The sequence below is a fragment of the Mesoplodon densirostris genome, chromosome 6, assembly GCF_025265405.1.
Source record: "Mesoplodon densirostris isolate mMesDen1 chromosome 6, mMesDen1 primary haplotype, whole genome shotgun sequence".
In the NCBI taxonomy this organism is placed as follows: Eukaryota; Metazoa; Chordata; class Mammalia; order Artiodactyla; family Ziphiidae; genus Mesoplodon; species Mesoplodon densirostris.
In genome coordinates, this window is record NC_082666.1 from 75,697,729 (window position 1) to 75,717,932 (window position 20,204).

Sequence of the window (20,204 nt, forward strand, 5' to 3'; positions counted from 1 at the left end):
CTCGAAAGAAACTTTTCAGATTAAGAGATTTTGGAACTTTCATACAGTGGAACATTAGGCAGTCATTGAAAAACAGAAAAATGTGCTGCCATTGGAAGAGAAAGATGATCACAGTATATTGTCTTGTTAATAAAAAAGAGGAAGTTATACAATATTGTATATAATATAATTTTTATGAAATATTATGTGTACCATGGATTCACATCATATATATATTTAACTTATGAAATTCAGGCATTTGGCCTCACAATTCCACTCAATAAGGTGCATAAAAATGATTGAAAAGGGCTTCCCTGGTGGCACAGCAGTTAAGAATCCGCCTGCCAATGCAGGGGACACAGGTTCGATCCCTGATCCAGGAAGATCCCACAGGCCGTGGAGCAACTAAGCCCGTGAGCCACAACTACTGAGCCTGTGTGCCACAGCTACTGAAGCCCCCGTGCCTAGAGCCCGTGCTCCACAACAAGAGAAGCCACTGCAATGAGAAGCCTGCGCACCGCAACGAAGAGTAGCCCCCGCTCACCGCAAATGGAGAAAGCCCGCGCACAGCAATGAAGACCCAACGCAGACAAAAATAAATTAATTAAAAAAAATGATTGAAAGGGAGGATGTTGCTGGACTGAGCATCTCTCCATGATGAGTACTAGTCTGATACTTAAAACCACACCTCTCTTGTATAACTTGGCTCTGAAACCCAGCCGATGACTTGAGTGCTGTGTTAGTGTGCTGAAGAAATGAGTGTGCTTTATGGCTGTGCTGGACACTCACCTCTTGAATTTACCCTTTTATGCTCTGCTCTGTGGTGCTGGGTCTGCAACTCAGCAAATCACATTTCTGCTTTGCTCCTTCTCCCTTTAGGTTCTGCCAACAGGGAGCACTCCAGGGAGACTGGATGGCTGGGGGAGGGAAAAGGGACTGACCCTTTCCTCTCTGCCTGCAGTTCCTCTCACCTTGGTTATGGCCATTGGTCCTAGTCTTCTGTTTCTTTGGCACTTCCAGAACAACCCTCATCTTACCTTCCTTGGAGGTATCAGCACCAACTGGGCAATTCCTTCTCCCAGGAGGTCTAAGTCCAGACTCCCAGCCCCTGTGAGGTCTCTCCTCTGACGACACCACTGACTAGGCTGTGCCCCCTCCTCAGATATTTGAGTCCTAGCTCTGAGGCCCCTCTTCTGAGCTGCTAGGTTCTGATAACTCCAAGCTCCTCCCACTAGACCCATGCATCTCAAACATGGTCCTGGGACCATGTTTATCAGCAACTCCTGGGAAATGCTGTTTAGAAATGCAAATTCTCAAGCCCCACTCCAGACCCAGTGAAGCAGAAACTCTGGAGTGGGGCCCAGCCTTCTGTGTTCCGACAAGCCCTTCAGGGGGTTCTGATGAAGCTTAGGTTTGAGAACCACTGCCACAGACCCCAGGCTTAGGGTGGCGTGCTGTTTCTTGTAGTTACAATTTCTGTATGACTTCAATTTTCCTTTTTGGTTCTCGCAGTCCTCCAAAATGTGTTTAACCATTTCCCTATGTTAAATTTCTTCTGTGGAAATACCTAGTGTTTCATCTGTCTGACTGATACAAGGAACAATTTAGCTGGTCACCTACATGATGAAAGCTGAATTTAGTCAAAATTACCAATGAAAAACCCCTGAAATTTCCCACAGAGGACAGCATACAGATATCCCATTCCTCAGTAAGCCCACCAGGTTCAGCACTGGAATTGATGGCTGATTCCTCTGCAGAGATAAGTAGTCAGCCTGACTGTAGTTTGAAAAAATAGGTATTATTTAAAACCTCTAGTCATATTCAGCATGTCGAGATGCTTGTGTTATGAGGGCACCTGGAAGCTGAAAACTATATTGGTTTAGAAGAAGTCCTGTGCAAACTTGGACACGTTTCTTCCTCTATGTTTTATTTTTCTTACCTATAAAATGGACAGATTGGACCCGAGCATTGGTTTTTTTTTTTGTTTTTTTTTTTGTGATACGCGGGCCTCTCACTGCTGTGGCCTCTCCTGCTGCAGAGCACAGGCTCCAGACGCGCAGGCTCAGCGGCCATGGCTCACAGGCCCAGCCACTCCGCGGCACGTGTGATCCTCCCGGACCGGGGCACGAACCCGTGTCCCCTGCATCAGCAGGCGGACTCCCAACCACCTCACCACTAGGGAAGCCCCAGAGCACTGGTTTTTAAAATCTTTTTAAAATTGTGTCAAGTATATATGCAACATAAAATTTACCATTTCATCATTTTTTAATGTACAGCTCAGTAATGTTCATTACATTCACATTGTTGTGCAACCAGTCTCCAGAACTCTTTTCATTCTGTAAAACTGAAACTCTATACCCATTAAACCGTAACTCCTCATTCCTACTCCTCCCCAGCCCCTGGCAAACAACGTTTTACCTTTATATATTTATGAATCTTGACTACTCTAGGTACCTTATATAAATGGAATCATACAGTATTGGTTCTTTTGTAACTGGTTTATTTCACTCAGCATAATGTATTCAAGGTTCATCCCCATGTTGTAGTATGTCAGAATTTCCCCCCTTTTTAAGGTTGAATAATATTCCATTGTATGTATATGCCACATTTAGTTTATCCATTCATCTGCCCATGGACACTGGGCTGTTTCCACCTTCTGGCTACGGTGAATAATGCTCTATGAACACAGGTGTATAGAGCACTGATTTTTAAACTGTAACTACTCTGTAATAGTAATTAATAATAACAACAACAGCAGCAGCAGCAGTAGCCAATATTTATAGGGTGCAAAGTGTGAGCTGGAATTGTCTTAAATGCTTTACACACATTAACTCATTTAATACTCAAACAACTTCATGAGTTGGGTACTTTTATCATCCTTGTTTTCCAGGAGAGGAAACTGAAGCCCAGAGAGTTGAGTTATCCTGTCTGAGGTTATAGAGTTGGTATGTGATAGACAGTCTGCCTCAGTGTGGAGCTTTCAGTCATGCTGCAGCCTGCCTTAGGCTTGGGGGCACCTCTGAGTCTCTGTAGGAATCATTATAGGGATGGGCCCAATTCCCCCCCCTCCCCAGTTAGAGCCCCTCCACTTTCATCTATTTTCATTTGAACACCAATGTCTATAGCTATAAACAAGTTTGAAAAAAAAATCACTGACTCTAATGGTAGAATTCCTCCTATTCCAATATTCTATGAGTCTAGCCTTTTTATTAGTTTCAAAAAAGATCGCCAGCATGCCATGGAAGAACGTCCAGTAACCTGGCAACCGTGTTTGTTGGTAGGAAATACCTGAGTGCTGGGTTCACTGCACTCCAAGGTTTCTGACTCAAACGTCTGTTTCTGAAGCGTCTTGTGAAAATCTTTTCGGGATCCAGTCTTTTTAAAGCCGCAAATCTCCGAACTTCCTTGGTTTCTTTCATTGTTGTTATTAAATAAGAGAGAGTGTGGAAGGAGGGAGAGGGAGAGAGAGAGAGAGAGAGGCAAAATCATTAGATTAAAATAAAAGTAATGGCTTAAGTGCAGACATGGTGCTGAAAGATCTTGCAAAGAGAGGACCAGTTGTAATTCTTCACATCTAATTATGCACCAGGCCTAACACAAGGCTCTGTTGTAATGAGATACAAACTTGCTTCCTGGCTGGCTCATTATTAAAGGCAGGAGTGGCCTGGGAAAATGCCACTTCAGAGGTGCGGCCATTTCAGCTGTGGGGCATTTGGCTCCAAGCTGAAGCTAAACTATGACCCTAGTGTAAGAGGCTGGAATAAATCTAACAAAGTGCAGACGCAGTGAATAAAGGTCGTTTGAAGATAAAAATAGAGGAAAACATTTAATCTCCAAATCAATGTTCTTAGTAATGACTAAAAAAGGCAGAACATGGTTAAGAAAAAATAGAAATAAATGATTTATGTACCGAAAGTCTTTGCTGCCATTCTCAATCACCACTGCATACACACCATTAAACTTGTGTTTAAAAAATTTTGCAAATATTATATATCACTTATATGTAGAATCTAAAAAATAATACAAATGAATCTAAACAAAACAGAAACAGACTCACAGACATAGAAAACAAACTTACGGCTACCAAAGCGGAAAGGGGGGGGGCATAAATTAGGAGTATGGGATTAACAGATACAAACTACTACACATAAAATAGATAAGCTTATTTTTGTGTATGGTGTTAGGGAGTGTTCTAATTTCATTCTTTTACATGTAGCTGTCCAGTTTTCCCGGCACCACTAATGAAGAGACTTTTTTCTCCATTGTATATCCTTGCCTCCTTTGTCATAGATTAGTTGACCATAGGTGCGTGGGTTTATCTCCGGGCTTTCTATCCTGTTCCATTAATCTATATTTCTGTTTTTGTGCCACTACTATATTGTCTTGATTACTGTAGCTTTGTAGTATAGTCTGAAGTCAGGGAGTCTGACTCCTCCAGCTCCATTTTTTTCCCTCAAGACTGCTTTAGCTATTCGGGATCTTTTGTGTCTCCATACAGATTTTAAGATTTTTTGTTCTAGTTCTGTAAAAATTGCACTGGTAATTTGATAGGAATTGCATTGAATCTGTAGATTGCTTTGGGTAGTATAGTCATTGGGATTGACATATACACACTAATGTGTATAAAATAGATAACTAATAAGAACCTGCTGTATAAAAAATAAATAAAATAAAATTCAAAAATTCAAAAAAAATAAAATAAAATAGATAAGCAACAAGGATTTACTGTATAGCACAGGGAACTATACTTAATATCTTATAATAACCTATAATGGAAAATATTCTGAAAACATATATATATATATACACACATATACATATATAACTGAATCACTTTGCTATGCACTTGTAGCTAACACACAATTGTAAATCAACTATACTTCAATTTTTTAAAATGTGTTGCTATGGAAAGGGTTTAATATGATGTCTAGCACTGTCACTGGAGAAAGAAGTTAGACCATCACAAAAAAGGCAACAGATATACACTGTCAAATAATAACTATAGAAACCAACATGTGTGTTCCCCATTTTTATGACTCAAAGGTCTCCTGGAAAACATGCTGCAAACTCAACTACACAAATATGCACCTGTTTTGTTTGATTTTCCACACTATTAGGAAACCACTGAACAAGCTGGTAAAGGGACGTGAAATGAGGTTAGGATTTATTAGGCAGATCAGATGGAAGACAGGTAAAGCAGGAAATGTAGGAGAGCTACTAGCAATGATCCAAATACAGTTTACAACTCTGGGGGGGCGAAGTGTTGGGTTATGCACAGTGGCACAGAGCAAGTATTCAATACTAAGTAAAAGAAGCCAGGAAAAAAATAAAAAGATAACTGCATGATTCCATTTATATGACATTCTGGAAAAGGAAAAGCTATAGAGACAGAAAAGAGATCAGTGGCTTGCCAGGGTCTGGGCGTAGAGAAAGGGGTTGACCACAAAGAGGCCTGGGGGAATTTGGGGGGTGGGTGGGGCATGGAACTGTTCTGTATCTTGATTGTAATAGTGGTTACACAACTGTATGCATTTGTCAAAACTCACAGAACTTTAGTCTAAAAAGAATGAATTATAATTACCTCCAAATCAACGGACAGTTTCGGATTATGCCTGGCATTAATTAGGATAGTATGTACATTTAATAGTCATTCAACATAAGGGCTGATACTTCACTGCGGTTTATTATAGGATGGTGGTCTCACTGAAGCAGGAGTGAATGGATTTAAGTCCTGGCTCCACAGCTTGCAAGCTGTGTGACTTAAGGCAAATTAGTCTACTTCTTTATGCCTCAATTTCCTTATGAAGATAATAAGAATTAGAATAATACCTAGGTCATCAGTTCTATTGCATGCAATAAATAAATTCTCATATGTAAAATACTTAGAAGATTTCTTGGCTTATGGCCATAATTCAGTGAATATCTGCCACTACTTAATGATGTTTATTAAATAGTATTAGAGAATATGGCTCAATTATATGCCAATTGTCCCTGTCAGTGGACAAATAATCCAAATTAGACCAATGAATAAGATATTATAAGCAAAGGGAAAAAAAAAAAGATACAACTCAGTATTGTTGAAGATTTCTTTTAATGTAATGGTCCAGGATAGATTTCACATCATAGGCACTAAAATGTATGTATTCATGGAATAAAGATAAGATTTGAAAAATCATAAGAATTATACTTTAGGGCTATTCTCGTTCCAGTTCAACCTATGCAAAATATTCCTTTCAAGTGAAGTAAGATTTTCTGAGGACTTCAGAAAAAGCACTTATCTTAGTATGTCAGAGGAATGAACCCCAAACTCTATCACATATATTTTAATGCATCATAGTGGAAAAAACTACTTTCCTCTGGAGGACCATGCTTAATGAAGCCGCTTTGCTTTCTATGGATGCCTTTTTTTATATATATACAGCAGGTTCTTATTAGTTATCTATTTTATACATATTAGTGTATATATGTCAATCCCAATCTCCCAATTCATCCCACCACCACCACCATCCCCCCCACCTCTGCTTTCCCCCCTTGGTCTATGGACATGTCTTTGTCATCCATAACCATACAGTCAAACACTGATTTAGTTAGCTCTTTTATTCCTCAATTATCTCCTTGCTGATATTACATTTCTCTATAATACCTAGGAATAGTCTTTTATGTCCTTGCTATCTGTGATAATGGCTTTGAGTCCCATTTAGGGGCCAGAGGAGTAGAGTAATGGCCACCTGTGTTCCCTCCCACCCTCATAAGTCTATAGGACATTTGCCACTCAGATTCTATAACTGAGACTTTTAAATCAGACAAATAGTGCTGCTCATGCAGGATAGAGGAAAGTTTTAGATTTTAACTTAGTAAGGAAAGATTCAAACTACACAGAAGCACAAAGTACTGTTCTCTTTTTGGGAGAAATGTATTTTCCTACTTGAACTGTTTGCCTCTGTTACTTAGACTGGAAGATGCCTTGAATGAATTTCATTTTATCTTTTTCATGCCTATAGCACAAAGTTTTGTTTCCTTGCTCTAAAAATCATAGTGCTTTTCTCTTCATGACTTTTGCAAATGACCATTAATCTAATGAATAGAACGGTGCCATGGTTGCTTGTTTATCTCATCTTATTTCCATATATTTTGACAATTTTGTATGCATTGCTGTTTACTGGCATCCTCTGGGTGATGGTAAATACTATAAGCATTATTTTCTCTGTAATTTTCTTTAATGAACTAAAGAGTGAATAACTTAATGTGTTTGGTTTCTTGGTGGACAGTAAAACTCTGAAGTAATTAAACTTGTTTACATGCTATTTATTCTTGGTGTATTACCCATAGTGACAGTGAAACATTTCATGAGTGTTATGAGCAGCATCATAAAAGCCCTTAGACTTTGTCTTTCATCCTGGGTGATTAAGGTAATTCTGAAGGAAGGTCATGCTCAAGGAGAGCTGGGATATCAAGGAATGGGGTATCATCTGTTTTATTACTCCATATTTTACTCCCAGTGAACTGGTAAACAATTAAAATTCAAACACATCAGTGAATATAATTCAGTTACTCCCAAAACACCATAAAAATGTCTCCCTGATCAATAATTGCTTATTATGACATGCATTTGTTGCTCTGGCTGTCAAGGTGCTTAGCTATTTGCTTTCTAAAAGTATGGAAAGCAAGCCAGGCTCATCAGCCTATGCAGTGACAAAGAGCAATCCAGCTGTGGAAATCACTGAGCCACTCTTGACTTCTTACACGCAGACTCCCCATCCCCATAAATCCACTCCCACGAAAGCCCAATTTAAAGGCCAGAACTTGCACCAAGCCTTCCCTAACCTGGCCAGAAGTAACTGCTCCCTTCTCTGAATTTTCAAAGCATGCTGTTTGTATTTCTCTTAGAAGCTTTTATAATATTCTATGTTACAGTCTAATTACTTGTCTACATTTTTATCTCCCCTGCTAAATATGTGCTCTCTCTCACTAGACTATGACTTTGCTGAGGACAGGGAGTCCTTTAGAGCTAGGATTCCTGTGTATTCCTCTTTGCATCTTCTTTGGTGCCTTATTCTCAGGAGATATTTTCTAAACATTTGTTGAATGGGAGAATGAATGAAACTCTAACAAGCAAATATCTATATCGTTTTCCTCTCACACAAGTGTTTTCAAATCTGTCAGATCCAACACTGTCTTTCTCTGTAACAAATGTTTTATAAGGCCACCTTTATAACCCATCAACTTTCTCATTTTTAGAAGTCAATAAAATGTCCCAGCTGTTATATAAATGAGAAATAAAAGAAACATAATACCTAAAATAGCATGTATGTAAATATGCAAATGCTTGGACACAACTACACCAGAGAACATAATGAAATAGCTGTTTGCACCTGTAGGAAGAATCGTTGTATATATAACACCTACAAAAGCAGACTGCAACAGATGTGTTGTATGGGTGACTCAAACACCACAAAGCAGCACTGCTGTCAGTAATGTGATTTTCCAAAATGGGGGAAAACTCTTGTAGAGCTCTAATCAGCACAAAGTTTAATTTACCCTATATTTACATGATAGTTGTTTTCCTGAAAAATTCAGTGCAAAAATATTTGTAAGATGGCACAGAGGCTTGGCTTGGATATTTACAGACTGGTTTTTCACCACCCTGAATGTTCAGCAGGACATTTGATAGTTGTGTTGGATGTTGAACTTGGGATGATCCTTCATTGTATGTGATGCCCCATGCACTGCAGGGTGTGAAATGCAGTAGCCCATGCCAGTCATTGAGACAATTAAAAACAGAAACATTAGGGCTTCCCTGGTAGCGCAGTGGTTGAGAGTCCGCCTGCCAATGCAGAGGACACGGGTTCGTGCCCTGGTCCGGGAAGATCTCACATGCCGTGGAGCGGCTGGGCCCGTGAACCATGGCCCCGGAGCCTCTGCTCCGCAATGGGAGAGGCCACAACAGTGAGAGGCCCGTGTACCGCAAAAAAAAAAAAAAAAAAAATTACCATCTAATCCTCTAACCCCTTTCAGCTTTCACCAAATGTCCCCCAAATGCCTTTTAGAGCAAAAGGATCTAGTCCGCAGTCATGCATTGCATTTATATGTCACATTTCTTTACTCTTATTCACTCTGGAACAGTTCCTCAGTGTTTCCTTGCCTTTCATGACCTTAAGATTATAGGCCAATTATTATTTAGAAAGTCCCTCTAATTGGGTTTGATTGTTGTAAATGCCCCATTCCTCATCAAGCCTTCAGTTTGATTTGTATCAATATGGATTCACAGTTTCCTATTTTATTCAACATATCTTAATCCATTTCTATTATTTATTTTGGTGTTCTAATTATCCTCAATTCGACCAGTGTGAATCCCTTCAGCTGGCTCTTACATCTTTTTACATGTCCCCAGCAGTCACTGATCACATCCTGCTTTCTGCCACAAGATATTCAGGTTGATCTTATACTTCCCTTTCCTCAACCCTGGAATCAGTCATTTCTCCAAGAAGCTCTGATTCTTTTTAGTGGAAAATAGTTCTTAGAAGCCAAGATGTAGGTGTTGGGTGTGCTCATTGCTATTAAGGTGTTGCTCCTCCTGTGTCTTCTCAGTGAACAGAGTTAGGTAGGGAGCATGTGTCTATGTGTGTGTGTGTGTATGTGTGTGTGTGTTTCGAAAGCCAAGAGTTCATGTTGATCCTTGCAATCTCAATCTGACATCACAGTATCCATTCTAGTTTTCTTCCTTTCCATATTTTTAACTTCCTTCTCAGACAGTGAAAAATCTAACACCTACTGTCCTTAATATACTTACTTACTTGATTAATCCCCTTAATGTAACCCTTGCTAACAGCATCCCTCCATGCCCACACATGTTGCCCTCCTTATATTCTGACTCTGACACCCTGCACCAGGCTTGCCCCTTTGGCATGATGTCTTCTTCAGTCTGCACTGACACTTAGTGGTAGGACATCCTTGTCCCTTGCCTGGGCTCTGACACCTCGTGGTAGGCTTCTCCCCCATGTAACACCCGCTCATTCTACTCAGAATGTCTGCTCTGTTATCACATGCCAGGCTGCCCCAGGCTCAGATACCCTCAGATACCCTCCTCACACCATGTAGGTTCTGATTCTTCATGCCAGGCAGCCCTTCTAAATGTGTGTCCTCCTCACTGTGTTTGGCCTTCAACTCCTTATTCTGGTCCTCTTCAGCTACTCCCCACCCTGAGTCATGGATGGCTAACTTGTTCTGATGGTTTTCACACCAAATTGTACAAGAAGGGAGAGGAAAGAGAAAAGGGTATAGGAAGGGGAAGAGGAAAAAGAAGAAAAGGAGCATGTATTATTTTCCAGTCTTCACAATAAGCCTTCAAAATGAGCAACATTTCCCCCCATTTCACACTTGAGGAAACTCTGGTTCAGAGAGATTAAGTCACTTCCCCAGGGTCTCATAGCCATTACATAAGGAGCCAGCATCTGGACCCAAGTCTAGACTCTATCTACTCCATGACACTGCCTCTAAAGAGAACACTCTCAAAATATGTTTGGTCTTTGGACTGTCCCCAAATGGGTAACAGTAGTGTTTGAAGAAAAGGAACACAGTTCTCTGGAGAAGCAATAGGTTGTGTTTATTTCATGAGAAATAGTCTTTCTACCATTTGGCTACTTGCCCATCTCTCTCTTGTCTGCAAATAGGCTCAACAGGAACATGGCTTTATTTGGCTCAGATGCCTGGGTCGGGTAGTGAGGCTGGGACTCTGGTAGCTGATGGCACTCAGCCAGCAGTCTCACTACCTACCCCATGGTGGTTTCTGACTTCTGTGGCTGGCACTTCTGAAATGAGTCATCTTTACATGCTTGCCAACCCTTGGCCTCTCCTCACCAGCCAGCTTTACCCTTGCTGTCACAAGGTAGCTTTGCAACTTTCTGAGATTTCAAAATGGGGAAGTAGATGCTAAATCTAGAATGAGGAAGGGGAGCACAGTTTGCTCTGGTTTCAAATCCACAGCCATGGAATACATTTAGTCTTAATGCTTTCCATCCTCCAAATCCTGAGGGTGACACAGATATAGGGTTAGAGTATACATGTTGTGAAATGAACTTTTAACAGTATTCTGTAACTCATTTTTTTTTAAATGCCCATTTGTTAGTGTCTTTGTGCGGTCCAGGTAAATGATTCAGAAAACATTCTAACAAAATGGAGGACAAAAAAGAAAGCATCAGCTTGCATAAAATAGCAAAAGAACAATAACCAAATAAGTTTAATTTCTCCCAAATCTAAGTTTCTTTTGAGGAGAAAATCTGATATAAAATTTTTCAGATATGGTGTATGAACTCTTTATCTTAAAATCTTAAAGCTGGGGGAAATGTCCTAGAATTCACCTCATGTCTATGCCATACCCAATGGAGAAAGAGGCGTAGAGAGAAGTGACTTGAGGAAAATGGAAGCAGGCACATGGCTGTAATTGGTGGCGGGGGTGGGGATTCACTTGTAAGTAAACACTCTTGGAAATAAGTGCATTTTATGACACAAGGAAGAAAGCTAAAGACCAGATATAGTTCTGGTCTCCAAGGCTACCACACATAAGGTCTCAAGCTAGGTTGCTTCCAGATTTTTATTCCTGTGGCCCACACAGGCTTCCTTATGAAGAAGTATGTGACACTGAACCTGTGACATCAATATCCTCTGGAGTGTACACATCCTAAGAAAGGCAAAGGGCAAGTGTGAATTTTGAGTTTTAATTCACTATTTTCTTTCCACCTTAGAACAAGTTAACGTTAGTTAATTCCTTTGGGAACTTTTCCCCTTAAAATTGGATTTCTCGGGAAAAACACTCACTAATTCAGTGTGTTGTCATTTAGGGTAGTAATCTTAGGAAGCAATTTAATGTTTGCCTATATTTTCCATTACTTTGAGTTGGGTGGTTTTTTTGCCAGGACATTAGATCACATGAAGCTTTTTATTTGAATCCTTAGGGAAAGCCCCCTAAGGATTTTATACACTAGAAAAGCTTACCCATTTGGCATACACATACATGTTGCTTAATGAATATTGGTGAGAATAACTTTGAAGAAGCTAGCAAGTTTATGAATGCCCATGTGAGGCTCTCTCTCAAAGATCTCTGTTAGAAAGTAGAAAATAAATATTATAAGATAAAATGAAGTTTGGTCACATGTGGATCTACTTTTTTTTCTTACCACTATGATTTGCACACTTAGAGCAACTGGAACCAAAATCATTTTCGTAAATATTTTAAATAGTTATTTCTTCTGAGGAATTGTTCGAAAAGGTCCCCCCAAACCCTCCTACACTGTTGGTGGAGATATAAATTGGTGCAGCCACTATGAAAAACAGTATGAAGGTTCCTTAAAAAACTAAAAATAGAACTACCATACAATCCATCAATCCCATTCCTGGGCATATATCTGGACAAAACCATAATTTGAAAATATACATGCACCCCTATGTTCATTACAGCACTATTTACAATAGACAAGACATGGAAGTAACCTAAACTTCCATCTACAGATGAATGGATAAAGAAGATGTGGTATATATATATGTATATATATACATACACACACACACACACACACACACACACACATACACACACACACACACAATGGAGTATTATTCAGTCATAAAAAAGAATGAAGGGAATTCCCTGGTGGTGGAGTGGTTAAGAATCCGCCTGCCAATGCAGGGGATATTGGTTTGATCCCTTGCCTGGGAAGATCCCACATGCCATGGAGCAACTAAGCCCGTGTACCACAACTACTGAGCCTGCACTCTAGAGCCCACGAGCTGCAACTACTGAGCCTGCACGCCACAACTACTGAAGCCCATGTGCTTAGAGCCCGTGCTCCACAACAAGAGAAGCCACCACAATGAGAAGCCTGCGCACTGCAACCAAGAGTAGCCCCTGCTCAACGCAACTAGAGAAAGCCCACGCGCAGCAACGAAGACCCAATGCAGCCAAAAAAACAACAAAAAAAGAATGGAATAATGCCATTTGCAGCAACATGGATGGACCCAGAGGATTATCATACTAAGTGAAGTCAGACAGAGAAAGACAAATATCATATGACATCACCTACATGTGGAATCTAAAATGTGATACAAATGAACTTATTTACAGAAGAAACAGACTCACAGACATAGAAAACAAACTTATTGTTACCAAAGGGGAAGAGGTGGGTAGGGATAAATTAGAAGTTTGGGATTAGCAGATACAAACTACTATATACAAAATAGATAAACAAAGAGGTCCTACTGTATAGCACAGCTAACTATACTCAATATCCTATAATAAACCATAATGGAAAAGAATATGAAAAAGAATACATATACATATTTTTTTCACAATAAAGGCTGTTTACTATCATTATTATTCCCTGGGGACACCCTCCCTGATGCCCCCGACCAAGTTAAACCATCTCATTAAAGACGTCTACAGCACTGCGGGGTGCTCGCCTTTCCAACTCTTATCTAGTGCTTTCTGTCCTCCTAGATCCTGAGCTCTGTAAAGGGCGCTGCCTCTGTCTTGTTCACAGGTGCATCCCTAGCGCCTAGGGCAGGCCAGGCCTCCAGTTGATGCAAAACACATATTTGTTCCTCACTCCTTCCCTCAACAGGGCTGCCTTTGGCCACGTACACAGAAGGGCGCAGCCCTGACTTTAGCCACCTCAATGAGTCTGGCGTCCCTCCGCACAGAACAAAAACCAACTTCACAGACCTTAGGTTGTGAGAAAAGCTGCCAACATAACCTACTTACAGATGTACTGAGATTTGAGCTGTGAGCTGAGTCCCTCTGGACTTCTAACCCTCAAAAGTCATTCCATTTGTTTCCAAACAGAGTCACTTTGCGGTACACCAGAAACTAAACAACATTGTAAATCAAGTACACTTCAGTTAAAAAAAAAAGTCCCCCCAAATACTTTTTTATTAATTGGTATTTGTGAACATTATGTTTTAAATTTTGCTTATTTTGCTAGCATTTAGGAATCCCAAAACAGAAATTATTCTGAATATTTCTCTTGATATCTTTTCTAAATGTTTAGTTTTATTTCCTTATTCAGAGTATACCTTATTCATCCATGTTACTGCATGTATCAATAATTTGTTCCAATTTACTGCTGAGTAGTATTCCATTGCATGAATGTACCAGAGTTTGTTTATCCATTACCTCCATTGACTATGATTTGGGTCATTTCTAGTTTTTGGAAATTACAAATAAAACTACTATAAATATTTGCATACATATTTTTAAATGAACACAGGTTTTCATTTTGCTTGGGTAACTACCTAGGAGTGGGACTTCAGGGTGTATGATAAATGTATATTTAACTGGAATTTTAGGATAGGTAAGGGAAGAAAACCCAGTGAAAGAAAACAATATTATGAAAGTGGGTGTAATAGCTCCTGGTTTAAAATGATAACTAGAATAAGATTGGAGGCATTTAAATTTTATTTTAATCAATAATATCCAGCCTTGGCAAGGATATGAGGAGAAAGGGCAGTTTCATGTCCAGCTGGTAATGGAGTAAATTAACACAACTTTTCTGGAGAAGAATTTGGCAGTACTTATTAGACTATATCATATGCACTGGTTCCATTTCTACCTTCAGAAATATTCACACATGTGTAGAGGCAAATGTGCATAGATGTTCATTGTGGTATCATTTATATTTTGGAAAATGGAGACAACTGCAGTGTACATCCACAGTAAGAAAGTCAATAATTTATGGTATTTTCCTTCACCCCTTGAATGCCAGGCAGCATTTTAAAAGAAAGGGATAGGTTTTTGATATGGAAAGATTTCAAAGACATTATTGAAAAAAAGTATATTATGTATGTATGTAAAATATTTGTTTACATGTGTATTTTTGCATACATAAATATTTGTGTAAATATGAATATGAATATTCATGTATGTTTGTGAGGGCATGAAAAGAAGATCTGGGAGGCTACACAATGACCTCCATGCAGTTAAGAGTGGGTTGAAAAAAAACAAAAAACCCTCAAAAAGATAGATAACAGAGAACAGAGTAGTGGGTACCAGAGGGTAAGGGGCAGAAGGAGGATGAAGTGGGTAAAGGTGGTCAACTATACGGTGATGGATGGAAACTAAAGTTTTGGTGGTGAGCGTGCTGTAGGGTACACAGAAGTAAAAATATAATGTTGTAGATGGGAAACATAATGTTATAAACCAATGTTACCTAAATAAAAAAATAAATCTGAAAAAAAGTTAGGAAAAAAAGAGAGTGACTTGAAGAGAAGGACAGGGAGCAAGCGAGCAGTGAGGGAAGAGACTAGCTTTTTACTTAAGACACTCCTTATTACTTGATTTCTTTCAAAACAAGCTTACATTATTTAGCACATAAAATAACAAATTCAAAGGAGAGCTCATTAATTGCTAATTAACAACTGGTCAGCAACTACTATTGTGACTTTCTCCAACTTCCCTGCCTATGAAGACACAGAAAAAATGGTAACTCACCAAAACAGATAACTTAATGCTGAAGTCTACACAGAATCTCTGTGGATCAGATGCAGCGGGAAAGAGAAGGATGTACCATACTTTGCCTCCCCAAAGGGCAATGCAGAGGAAGGCGCTTTGTACTTTCCTTCCTGCCAGTCCCCCAATAGTCAATGTCTATAATAGTCAGAAATCTAAATTCTCCTTCTTCATTGTAATGGCTTATCTATGAAGCCATTCACAGGTTCCACCTGGTTTTACTGAAATGAACTACCACCAGAACCACTACCTTCCTTGCCTTTCTCTTTCTACCATCATTCTGCAACCATATAGAAATAACTCATAGAAAACAACTAGCTGAATATGTATGTAGGGTTGGGAGATGAAGGGCACCTGGAATAATGTATTGGATTCTCCCCACAAATAAAATATTATGGATGCACGTGAGGGCAGAATGATCCTGGGAGGACTGTGCAATAGGAATTACAGCCTTTATGTTAGAGTATCAGATTTAGAGTACCAAAAGGTCAAACAGTGGGGTTGGAAAAGGGGCTTCCTCAGTTGAACACTAGTCAAAGCTTGCCAGAAACTGACAACGAGTTTCAAAGTTGCACACGTCTACCTGTCCATCAGCTAATTTCTGGGAAACAAGCTGGTCCATTACCCAAGTGCACAGATAACGGGGCCAATGACAATCCCCATCCTCAGTATGTTGCCAAACATAAAGTTAAAACAGACATTGCTTTGTTTTGTGAAAATAAAAAGATACAAAACTTGCATAGAATAAATATATGAAAAACCACTGTTCCTACAGAAGAGATAAAAACAAATGGAGACACATGAGGGAACAGAAGCAATAATCAAAGTGGCTAATGGTCTAGTTTAACATTTTAATCCTAAATTCCTAGTAAATAATATTAGGTTTATGGATTAAATTTTAAGCATGACAGCAAAAATATAAATCATAAGGAAAACTGTCAATATAGATTTTACTAATAAATAATTTTGAATGTTAAAAAAGTATAAACAAATTTAAAAGACAAAGAGTATCCTGGGTAAGGAATTTGTATTATATGACATACAAAGGGTTAATATCCTTACCAAATAAAAGCAGCCCTAAAGATAAACAAGACCAGACAAATACATTAATAGAGATGCACAAATTTAATGAATAAGCAGAGCACCAAGGAAAACTTACAAATGGACGACAAATTTATGGAAAAAAAGATACCGAACTGAAACAAAGAAAATGCAAATAAAAGACAGCCATTTTACAAATAAAATTGGAAATTTATTAAAAGATATCATCCAATATTCTTGAGGATTCATGCATATCTTGCTAATAATCTTTCTGATATATTATTCTCAAATCCTTAAATTTGTGCATACACTTAAACACACAGAAACTCCTCTTGTAGGAATTTATTCCAAAGGGAAAAAACCATAACTATACACAAGAATGTTGCTATACTGGGTATAACACTGAAAAACAGGGGATCATCTAAACATTAAAATTGTTTAAATAAATTTTTGTATAAATACATTATACAACCATTAAAAATTGTCTTGAGGAAGAGTATTTAATAGCAAAGAGATAGTTACCACTTAGTGTGAAGACTGAAAAAGCATGCTGCAAAATAGTATCATAATCTGACTTAATTTTTATACAAATATATACAAAGAAATATGATTCAAAGGTAACACATCAAATGTTAATGGTGGTTATCTGTCTATAGCGAAATTGAGTGATTTTTGTTTTCTCTTTTTGTTTCACTATGATCTCCAAAATTTTTACAATGAGTATTCTAAAAAGAGTTCTTTAAGTTTGTTCAAGATAGAGAAAAAAATTCCAATGGGAATTGCCATGAAGAATGAAAAAGTGCAGTGTCCCAAATAGAAAATAAAAACCAAATGTAGTAAAATGGACCTTTCTATTTATTGTCCCTTCTCAGATTTCTTTCAAACCTTCATATCCAGAAATTACCTCTAATTATAACATTTAAAAGCATGAGAACAACTTGTTCTGAAGCCTTTTATTTATTACCAGCAAAGTATAATCTTATTTGACTGCCCGGCAAACTTGGTTTTCTATTCAAGTTAGAATAGATGATGGATTAGCATCTAACTTTCTCTTAATTACTTTATAGAAGTGAAGCTTTCTCTTTCTCAGCTACTGAAAATAGTATATGCATACTGACATTACTCCAAAACACATCAGCACAAATTCAATGGCACCCTTCCAGGAGCTGGATAAAACCCAACCTCCAAAGTCTTTCATCATTTATCCCACAGAACGGTAATTCTTATTCGAGTATAGGAGAGGTGAGGACATCAGAATTTCAAACTACTTGTGTGTTGTCACAGGTTCTCTGATGTTTCTCTAGTGGGGTGTGCCCCTGATTGCAGACTCTCCCCAGACAGCTCCCCAACATGTACACACATACAGGTTGCAAATTCCAGTGTGGGTAGATGCTTCTCATTAGAGGGTACTCTCCAGGTCATTGGCATGGAGACAAAAAACTCAGGACAATGTCATAGAACATTTAATTAACCCAGGAGAGAAGGGCCTTTTTGACTAGAAGGCAAGCAAGTAATTTATTTCTTGGTCATAAATTTAAATGTGCCCTTTGAATCTGAGGTCAAATTTCCATTCATTAATCCCTACCCCCACCCCCCAGGAATTCATCAGAATAGAAATAAAAGGGCCCTATTCTTTGTGTTTAAAATGTAACTTTCTCCTTCAGTAGGTGAATGGATGAACAAACTATAGTAAATCCACGCAGTGGAATATTATTCAGTGAAGAAAGAAATGAGCTATCAAGCCACAAAAAGACATGCAGAAAGAAGGCAAAACTATGGAGACAGTAAAAAGATAAGTGGTTGCCAGGGAGGGAGGACCAGATGGCACAGAGGGGATTTTTAGGGCAGTGAAACTCTTCGGTATGACACTCCAGTGGTAGATCAACGTCATTTTACATTTGTCAAAACCACAGAATGTAAACACAAAACATAAGCCCTACTGGAAACTATGGACTTTAGTTAATAATAATGGATCAACACTGGCTCATCAATTGTACCAAATATTCCACACTTACGTCAGACTCATCCAAGGAAGGATAAATTAGTCAGAGAAAGCTGCACGAAGAAAAAAGAAATTTGATATGATCTTTTATCCACAGGTAGGATTGGGTAGACAGATGAAAGAAGGGAGAGCATGCCCAGAGGGGAGACAGCAAGAGCAAAGGTGTGGAGGGAGAACTGAGTCAGTCATGTGGTGCAACAGTGAGGAAGAGACGCAGGCTCAGAGAAAGGAAGGGGCTCCAGGAGTTAAGGGAAACACGTTTTAATAGATAGAGTTGGGCCAGATTATTAAAGCCCTTGAAAGGCAAGCAGGTGGTGTTTATATTTGGTATAGTAGGAAAGAGAGAGCCTTAGAAGGTGTTTGAGCAGGAGAGTGATACAAGATACAGTCAATGCTCATTACTCATGGATTTTGCATTTGCAAATTTGCCTACTTGCTAAAATTTATTTGGAATCCCCAAAATCAGTATTCATGGTCATTCAAGGACATAAAAACCTCACACACAAAAAAAAACCCAATACATTAATAATAGGGGGAGATGTGTGTGGGAGGTAGTATATGAGAACCCTCAGTACTTCTTTCTAATCAATTTTCTTGTAAGCCTAAACTGTTCCAAAAAAAGTTTATTCATTTTTTTAAAAAGTTATAAAGAGGTAACGATATAAAGTAAGTATATATGTAAAGAGGGAAAAAAATGAACTTACTTCCGATTCACAATTAGCCACTCCCGAATATAGGTCTGAACGCAGTCCCGGACGTGAGGGTCCAGTTCAACCCTAATGAGGTGGAAAACAACATTAAAATGTTATTACCAGGCAAACACAACAAAGCAATCGTTTATCATAACCAAGGAGAGCAGCAGGATTTCAAATCCATATCAACTGAGAATGTGGAGGGCATTGTTATCCAGTCCTTTCAAGTGTCTGAAGTATTCCTGAGGCAGTAACATTTTTACTTCGATGAGACAAACGTTGGCATTTTATGCTTTGTGGGTTTTCTTTATTACATAGAATCGTATTAGACTATTACCTATCCCTGAAGGCATTCCAACACAAGACAGGTAGAACTAGCTGTAGTCATATACAAAACAAGAAGAATAAGTATAAATACTAGTCTCTTCTGGGGTAATCTAGGCATATTTTTTGCTTACGTGTAACCTTGTTAGGACATGCATGTTTTCCTTTTTGAAAGCCGTGAAGAAGAGGAGTTGTACTTGAGGAGCTGACAGGCCCTGGCTTTGGTTGGTGATTATTAATTTGGGCAGCTCTTGTCTACTGAGTAGAGTGTGTCATGAGAGAAACTCTTAGAGTGCTTCGGAGTCTGGAAATTTAGAAATCACTACCTCCCCACAATAGCAAAGGTTATTTTTGTTTGTTTGTTTGTTTTGGGTTTTTTTTTTTTTGCTGTTCTCCCACATGTGTTGGTACTACAGATAAATAGGTCTAAGTGCTCTAAGTTTTCATTTTCTGGTTTGTAGAAAGTGGGTAAGAACAGTACCCACCTTGTGGACTGGCTGTTAGTTTTAGATGGAATACTGTAGAAGTCAGACATGTGGTCCCTGGGCCCTGACTACTCAAATCCCAGCCCCATTCCTTACGTGACCTTGGGCCAGTCACTCAACCCTTCTGTGCCTCAGTTTCCTCACCGTAAGTGGTGATAGTAATCGTGCAGTGCTCCTTTGGAGAG

The 20,204-nt window shown here is 38.9% G+C and overlaps 1 protein-coding gene across 1 annotated transcript in view; it reads right to left on the reverse strand.

Annotated features, from left to right (window-relative positions):
• DOCK8 (dedicator of cytokinesis 8) overlaps nucleotides 1-20,204 on the reverse strand; it is a 231,738-nt gene that overhangs the window by 138,973 nt on the left and 72,561 nt on the right. The window contains exons 4-5 of the mRNA XM_060102256.1: nucleotides 19,223-19,294; nucleotides 3,268-3,391 (exon numbers count right to left, since the gene is read on the reverse strand). Of these exons, the coding sequence (XP_059958239.1) occupies nucleotides 3,268-3,391; nucleotides 19,223-19,294 (196 nt within the window). The remainder of the gene's footprint in view (nucleotides 1-3,267; nucleotides 3,392-19,222; nucleotides 19,295-20,204) is intronic.